We start from the raw sequence: 8,953 nt of genomic DNA on the forward strand, positions 1-8,953 counted from the left end.
GCATATTTTATCTTATCTTATCTTATCTTCCCCCAGCATAGTTGCTCCTTATTTCTGTTCCTAACTGGCCTGACCATGAGCGATTTCAAAGAGGAACATTTTAAATGAAGAGATTGTTTCTGGACCAAATACATACAAGCCATTATCCTACATTTTTAATAAGGTCTTATCACTGTGTGCTGTTTATTAGGGTAATTGGCCTCTATGCATTCAGCAAATGAAAAAGCAAATGGCCAATCAAAATCTGTTTTGTGTCAAAACACATTTAATGATGAACAAATAAAAATATAATATTACATACAACTGTTGGGGCTATCAATCATACATATTTTTTTATGGAAAAAAAAAGAACACTAATAAGATAGACTGTTAGAAGAGATGATTGAGTTGGTCTACTTAACTACCAAGCCATTTTTGAGGATTGCACAAGTAGTTGAGTGTGTACACTGTTTCTTTGACTCCAATACTACATTTCTGAAAAATAAAATTATATAAAAAGCTCAATATAATACGTAGTTTTGTGGAGACGTTTTCTGTGTCCATATTAAAAGCCTCATACGCTCATAATGCTCTGATTTGTGCAGATGTTCTGTCACTGCCACTCAGAACAAAGAAACTGTACTGGTTGTAGACACAATGTTATTGATTTTTCAGTCTGCTGTTGTGACCTGACGTTATTTTAAGGATTGTTAACTTTATCTGCATTTCTAACAAAATTTATATTGACTTATTCTTGCGTTTGTTTTGGAGATAGTAAATGGGATATTCAAACTTATAGGCCAATTAAATTCCTGTTTTCAATGCTCATTCTAACCAAATACCTCTTTTTTGTCAAATCTGGTATTTCACCATATTTTATATTTTACTGGACTGAACAAGATGAGACCAAAATACAATTTGCATCTTGTCTTATTGAACCTACTGGTATATTGAATTTTATTATTTGTAAAATATTGATTTACTTTGAAGTACTTTCAGTACTTATGCAAATTCGATTATCATTAGCCTGAACTACTTTTATTTGTGTTTGAGTAATATTTGACCAGTTGCATGCATTTGTACTTTTAGTCTTATATTTGTAATCCTGATTAAGTGTTATAAAAAGCGTCCTTTCAACATATTATCATTTAAAATATATACGTTTTGTTATAAATTGCCAATCGTTGTGGCAACAGTTCTAATCATTCTGAAACCCATGGATAACATAAGAAACTTGATCGGCTCTAGCGCGGACCTAACTCTTGTTTCGCCCGGAACATGTTTCATGTAGAACACACCGGAAGTCTTTCTGTGCTGTTCTGTGCAGTGTGGAAGAAGTTTCTTCGTTTTGTGAATTCACTACCACATTGATCATTTCTGTTGCGTAAGTACATTTTTGTTTGTCTAGTGTGTGGCAAAAATGTATAACGGGTATTTCAAATGCGTTGAAGCTTTGTAATGCCTTTGTACTCTTAGCTTCTTGTAGCATGCTAACGTTGAATGAGCTAACAGTTAGCTTGTTTAGAAGACCACTTAGTTACGACATATGCAGTTACACTACATTAGGGTGACCAGACGTCCCTATTTACCCAGGATATTCTCAGTTTTGAGCCCTGTGCCCCATGTCCCAGCAGATATATTGTTGTGTCTTTAGTCAAAATAGATAAGATATGGATTTATAATGACCAGATCTTAAAAATTGCTTTCAGTTACACTGATAGAAGCCTCTCAGATTATACGCTGACTCTCAAGTGAGCTGTGAAAGAAATTTAAATGCATACAAATGTACTGAAATACTAGCACTTTTTACAATTTTCAATACCCCCAATCCCAACCTGGGGGTGTCCCTGTTTTTAATTTGGAAAATCTGTTCACCCTATATTTGTAGCAATGGTTATTGTTAGATCCCTTTAGCTTTAAATTTGCCTAATTACTCATGGAGTTTCCCATATTTATAATTGACTGTTTATCATGAATAATTATTGTCTGCTTGTTGGTATTTGTTTCGGTAATGGTGTTTCATGTTATAGACTAAATATCACACGTTTTTGCCTTTTCTAATTACATATTTGCTTATTTCCAATAGCTGAATCCAGTGATCCTGAATCCACAATGACAGATCGTTACAACATCCACAGTCAGCTGGAGCACCTCCAGTCCAAATACATTGGTACAGGACATGCAGACACCAGCAAGTGGGAATGGTTGGTGAACCAGCACAGAGACTCTTACTGCTCATACATGGGACATTTTGATCTGCTCAACTACTTCTCTGTGGCTGAGAATGAGACCAAGGCACGAGTTCGCTTCAATCTGATGGAGAAGATGCTCCAGCCCTGTGGACCACCAGCAGACAAACCAGACGATGCCTAGTTTAAACTCATTTGTTGTTTTTGTTTTGTTTACAAGGAGTATTTGTTGGATATTTGGACATCCTTTGACCATTCCTCAGCTCAAACACACATTTAATAAAGATTGTCCTTCTCTCACTCTCTTGGTATTTTACAATTCAAACTATCTCTATGGCTGAAGTTGAACTATTTTTAAAAAACTTATGTTTTTGATTTGAACCGTAAAATCTCGTTTTTGTATACTTTTTCATCTTGATTAAATGTTGTGAATTAACATTCCTGTTTCATGCACATTGAACATTCCACAATTTAATCAAACACACTGAGATTGAGGTCTCAAATATATTTGTAGCACCAAAACGCAAGCTTTCTATAGTTCTATTCCATAATAAGATAACATCTGATTACAGGCCATACCTGCTTGCCAATGTCCTACTTATCCGCTCTCTGAAGCTAAGCAGGACAGGACCTGGTTAGGACTTGGATGGGAAACTGCTGGAACACCAGGCCACATTGAAGTGGCTAGAGGAAATGCCATTGTGTTCTTAGGCAAGACACCCATTTAGAGTGTCTTGAAGGTGGAAATATATATGAATACTCTATGGAGAGTCTGATTTTGATAGCTTACTTTTTCTGCTCAAACCATAAAACAAAAAGGCAAAGTAAATTAAAATTAGCCATTATAAGATGAGAGTAAAAATCCTTTAAAAAATAATCTTTTTTGGACACACTTTTAATACATATCCAGTACTGCATTGAATTTTCATCAAAATGCTTGTTCCAAGTTATCTTGTCTATGCATTGACCACATTTACTATTTGCCTAATTTAATTGTACTGTGGTGTAAGTATTCTATCATCTCAGCTCATATTGCCTTCCTATGGAAGAGGAACTTGCTTTAAATCCTGTCTGGCAGCATGCCAGTTGCACTTCATTTACACACATCAAAATCTAGTGATGGATATAGCACATTAACCTCTACAGCTGCAGCCTCGGTTCAAAAGCCACTACTGCTCTGCCTTGAATTCTGAAGCAGCTTTTTCAGCAATCAGATCAGAAAAGGTTTATTGCCATTGCCAATGAACAAAATTCACTAACATAGGAACTTACTTTGGTGATTCGCTGCAACATGAAACAAAGAACAATGATAAAACAACCTATATAAGTCAAAAAGAAACATTTAAATTTGTTCTAGGATAACAAATTAAAATAGGCTTACTATGTGTACACAAATTTTACAGTTAAATTTACAGATGTAGTGCAGAAAGTGAACACTGCAGTGATTGATTAAATTGTAGTTAAAGTGACGGTGTTTAGGAAGTGTTCATGAGTCCAACGGCAGAGGTAAAGAAACTGTTCTAATGGCGGGAGGCTCTGGTCCAGATGGACTGTAGCCTCCTGCCTGAGGGGTGTGGCCTCCTGCCTGAGGGGAGTGGCCTCCTGCCTGAGGGGAGTGGCTCCAATAGTCCATGTGCAGGGTGAGAAGGTTCGGCTCTAATCCGACCTGCACGTCCCAGAGCCCTGGAGACGTACAGGTCCTGCAGAGATGAAAGTCTGCAGCCAATCACCTTCTCAGCAGAGCGCACAATGCACTGTAGTCTCTGTTTGTCCCTGACTGTGGCTCCAGCGTACCACACGGTGATGGAGGAGGTGAGGATGGACTCAATGACGGCTGTGTAGAACTGCACCATTATCTCCGCTGGCAGCTTTGCTTTCCTCAGCTGCCGCAGGAAGTACATCCTCTGCTGGGCCTTCTTGATGAGGGAGCTGATGGTGAGCTCACACTTGAGGTGATGGTGGTGCAGAGAAAGCGGAGGGAGCCTACAATGGTGATGGGGGAGTCTGTGATGAGTGTCAGCTCCACTGTCTTCTAGGCATTGAACTCCAGGTTGTTACCGCTGCACCAGGACACTAGCCGGTCGACCTCCCTCCTGTAGACAGACTCATGCCCGTCCGAGATGAGCTCGATGAGGGTGGTATTGTCTGCAAACTTTGTTTGTGAGGAGAGCAAAGGAGAAATGTGGTCTCAAACCTAGAGTAGAAGGTGTTGAGTTGCTCAGCCAGTTTCCAGTGGTCTTCAGCGTGGGGGGCTCTGGGTGTGTGGTTGGTGAGAAGCCGGATCCAACCCACACAGAGGCGGTGTTGTTGTCAGAGAACTGCTGCTTTAGACGCGTATTGTACTGTGATCTAGCTCTCGACACCTCCCTGCTAAATCCATAGTTTGCAACTTTGTAGCGCTCTCTGTCACCAGCCATGTGCGTTGCTAACTGGGACTAGATCAGTGGGAGTTGTGGTTCTGATGGTTAGAGCTTTGTGTGTAAGAGCACACCGACACACAATTTATGCACAAAAACTGACAAAACAAAGATTTCCCAAACCATCTTGGATCATGCTGTATTTATGACAAGAATGCTTTTAAAGCATACTAAGTGCAGTAAATAGTAAACTGGTGCTGCACACACACTCGGGCAGGAGGATATATGACTCACAGACTCTCATATGGTTGAGAGATGGGGCAATGGCTGCCAATGATGTCCTCACTCATGTGTGTTTGGAGGGTTTCTTATGGGGCAAGTCCTCGCCATCTGTTACCACTGAGAGTCATGGGAATGGCATTGCCAACTGAACTCGGGCAATGTCGTGTAATGCACAAACAACCTACAATTGTTCACCCACACTTCAGAAAAACATGCAGATGAAATTAAATAAAACAGTGGTGGGAAAAAAAAAACATTTGTGTTGTAAAACATAAGCAGTGATTTGGAAAGGAAAAAGGTATACATTTTAGCATATTTACGGTCTAAACTTGAATGTAGTACTAAAATGATTACTTCGGTCTGACGGCTCTGACTACAACCGGAGAGAGGAATCAAGCAGCAAAAAGGGTCTCAGCACCTCATGCATTTTAGTGTATGCTTTTTACAAGGATGAATCTTAGAAGAATTACAACCATCCACACAAGTGAGCATCACATATTCTGCTTCAAACAACACAAACCCTGCAAAATGAAATGCAATATTAACACACATTTTTGCTACTGCTTGCATATATTAGACCAGGGTTATTATATTGTGAGTTTATAAGCTGTAAAGCATTGGTAGAAAAAGCTTCAGTTGTAGTCATCTGGACTCAGTTTGAAAAAGTAGACGTTTCGACTCTCATCCAAGAGTCATTGTCAATAACAGCAATGTAAAGAATTGGGTTTACAGGCAATAAAGACAAGCAAATGCAGAATTCTTTCTCAAAGTAGCAAAATATTGCTGGTCTAAAAACAAAAATGAGATTATGACCAAAAAGGTTGCGGAATATTGGCATGATGTGGGAGAGAAGATGAAATACAGTTTAACTTTTTTTTTTGTTTAGTATTATTTGTAAAGAGAATGGCTGATCACAGGAATCACATTGCATGATTTTTAAATTATTTGAATGTTATTACTGCAAATAAGTATTTGAACACCTGAGAAAATCAATGTTAAAATTTGGTGCAGATGCCGTTACAATTAGAGGTCAAACTGTGGTTCTTGACCAGGTTTGCACACACTGCAGCAGGGATTTTGGCCCACTCCTCCACACAGATCTTCTCTAGACCTGTCAGATTTCAGGGCTGTCGCTGAGCAACATGGAGTTTCCGACCCCTCCATAGTTTTTAAGTGGGAGAAAATCACAGGGCATTCAAATACATACTTCCTCACTGTATTATATCTCGTATACGACCTTACAATATGGATCTATTCTTGTTCAGTTGTAGTATCTACCCTTCGAATTAACAATAAATACATGTATACTCACAGGAAAATCTATCTTGGAAGAACAGCCAATAAATCTTACAACAGATAAAATATTAATACAATCCCACAATGAAACATTAGTGTTCATAAGACTTCAGAGTTTTAAAATTCTCCTTTCTGCAGTGACCTGGCAAGTGTAATGTAAGTGCAAAATGAATAGTTTGGCCCAAAGAGCAGTAATCTTCAAATAATGATGACATTTTCACAGACCTACAGGGGTGAAGATTAATGTCCCCTTTTCCAATCTTCAGTTATCACAGTCCAGGACAAAAGCAGTGCCAGCAGCAGGAGGCCAGTTTCACACTGTGCTGGAGATGTCCTTAATGTACATGCTGTGCTACTTAACATACAGTAGCTTTTAACTTGTGGTTACAGAGTCGTGCAGCATTTACCAGTAAAGTAGAGACCGGTATATATTATTAGTACATACATATAGTGTCATAATCATTTGCCATCACATTTCCGAAGAAGATGAGCCTCTTAAATATCTGTCTGCTGCAATCTAGAGGCTGTAGATATGAGAGGAAACCAATGGTCAGTGGTTTGTGTGTGTGTGTGTGATGGTGTGTGTGTGTGTGATGGTGTGTGTGTGTGTGTGATGGTGTGTGTGTGATGGTGTGTGTGTGTGATGGTGTGTGTGTGTGTGTGTGTGTGTGTGTGTGTGATGGTGTGTGTGTGTGTGTGATGGTGTGTGTGTGATGGTGTGTGTGTGTGATGGTGTGTGTGTGTGTGTGTGTGTGTGTGTGATGGTGTGTGTGTGTTGGTGTGTGTGTGATGGTGTGTGTGTGTTGGTGTGTGTGTGTGTGTGTGTGTGTGTGTGTGTGTGTGGTGGTTGGAGAGGCAAATAGCATAGCTGGTTTACCGCAGGGCAGCTATGACTAGTTTCCCACATAAACATTTTGAAGAAGAGAGAAAACCATCAAGGACAATCAAAACAATGGTCCATCCATGGGTTTCAGAATAACTGAAAAAAAATTCAACATAAATATGACACAAAACAAAATATCCTCTCTTTTGAATGACGAAAAGTCCTCAAAATGTTGCATATAACAGGAATCTGCCTGAAATCCATTAAGTGTTCCATTACGCCCACATCCACTCAGGAGATGATGTTGGCCATGTTGGACTGAAAGAGGATATTCTTTCATGGCCGGTGGAAAAATAAAGGGAAATATCTTGAAATTTGTACCATGTGTTTATGGAAAATTACATTGTAGACTTAAATGTGACGTGAATCCTAAATATTCCCCAAGGGTCTTCTCCTGTCATACGTCCCCAAAAGCATTTTAGTTTTAAGTTTGATTTCAACGTACACTTTGTCCAATTCAGTTTGGTCGAATGTCTAAAATGGTAATGTGAAAGAATTGGACGAGATTTGCAATTAATAAAATTACTTGGTTCACTTGAGTTCCATTATTTTAAGAACCAATTTGGCTTTCATCCTCGGAGCATTAGGCCGAGTTTATATTAGAACGTACGCTAAAAACAAATGTGACAAATCTGGCAACTGCAGCGGGAGAGAAATGTTTGAGAATTATAAAGAAACCAAACACCTCAATGTTTGACTTTTTATGTACAAAATCATTGCAGTTCTTTAGATGTAACAGTTTGCAGATACAGTACAATTGCAATAATGTATTTCAGGTCAAATCTACGGTACAACGAGAAGCAACATGTCTGTGAAAATGGTCCAGTACTTTAGGTCACATACACATAATTATTTGATTCCTACAGAAATTAAGCCCAACAAAAATCAAACTGCGACTACATTTTCTTTAACATACTGTAAAAATATACCAGCAGCAGATTACGACTCTCAAAATCCATTGTAAAGTAAAGAAGAAAAGGCTCAAGCACCAAGACACATTTGGGATGTAAACATTTTAACCGATTGGTTCTCTGGCAATTGAAAACAATTTCAAACCTCTCTGATCTGTGGAAAGGGAAGATGGAATGCCGCCATTATAACGGTCTGAAGAATAATGTTAACTTTCTAGATACCACTATTGGAATTTTAAAAAGTGAAAATGATTAGCCATAAATAAGATACACTGATGGAAAACAGTGTATTTGTCACTGGTAGACCTCAGTGTATCGAATCCTTATGGAGGCCACATTCACATGGAAACAGTAAATAGATTTCATGGTGCACATGTGCTTGACACATTTACTTATCTGTACAAAATAATCCATTAAAAATAACAGAAGCAGTAACATGTATGAATACTCTTCTTTGAACTCACTGTACATCAATTTTTATGATTCCAGCTGGGCACATTCATACGCTCACCGAATTATCCATAACTGTGTGTTTCTCTTAGTCACAATGAGGAGCATACTGTGAGGTTATGAAGAGCTTTTATCAAAAGCAAAATGCGTCATCAAGCTTCAAGTGTAGGTCACTGTAGCCTCCAACCTCATTTCTACTCATACAAAAACAGGAATTTGTGTGCGCTTACCTACATTCAAGCAGTTACATGTTAAAAATGATGGAAGTGATTATGTTGGCAATCGTGATGAACAATTAGCTCTGTGCACAGAGTGGCGGTTGGCTATTTATTTTTAAATTTGTATGCCTCAACAGTAGAATTAGCATTGAGACACAAACACATTTGAACACGAAAATGTCCTTTGGTGAAATATTTAGTGAAGTATTTGATATGTTGTCAGAGACATCCACCAAAACTCACTGCCTGATCTTGCAGTTTTATTCATTTTAGACTGACTTAGAGAAAACCCCACAGAGATGAATTGGACTGGAAGTACTGACGCTAACACTGAGAGAGCAATTTAAAAAAATAAATGGCCAACATAGTCTGTGCACAGAGCCCATTG

The 8,953-nt window shown here is 38.7% G+C and overlaps 2 protein-coding genes across 5 annotated transcripts in view; one reads left to right on the forward strand and one right to left on the reverse strand.

The window, feature by feature from the left end:
- The first annotated feature begins 2,091 nt into the window (after positions 1 to 2,091).
- Positions 2,092 to 2,468, forward strand: sf3b5 (splicing factor 3b, subunit 5). The gene has a single exon (XM_072436689.1). It carries the CDS (start codon positions 2,092 to 2,094, stop codon positions 2,350 to 2,352), a length of 261 nt encoding a protein of 86 aa, XP_072292790.1. The 3' UTR covers positions 2,353 to 2,468.
- Positions 2,469 to 7,672: 5,204 nt separating this feature from the next.
- phactr2 (phosphatase and actin regulator 2) overlaps positions 7,673 to 8,953 on the reverse strand; it is a 33,157-nt gene continuing 31,876 nt past the window's right edge. For all 4 annotated transcript variants that reach the window (XM_072436854.1, XM_072436851.1, XM_072436853.1 and 1 more), the window contains one exon: positions 7,673 to 8,953. This exon is cut by the window's right edge and continues 2,151 nt beyond it. The gene's annotated coding sequence lies outside the window, so the exon portion shown is untranslated.

This window comes from Eucyclogobius newberryi, unplaced genomic scaffold (genome assembly GCF_026437365.1).
Source record: "Eucyclogobius newberryi isolate DKJ021-1_F unplaced genomic scaffold, fEucNew1.0.hap1 SCAF_8, whole genome shotgun sequence".
NCBI classification, from domain to species: domain Eukaryota; kingdom Metazoa; phylum Chordata; class Actinopteri; order Gobiiformes; family Gobiidae; genus Eucyclogobius; species Eucyclogobius newberryi.

Excerpts from the sequence above, each read along its gene's own strand:
- sf3b5 (XM_072436689.1), top strand. The coding sequence starts at position 2,092 with ATGACAGATCGTTACAACATCCACAGTCAGCTGGAGCACCTCCAGTCC.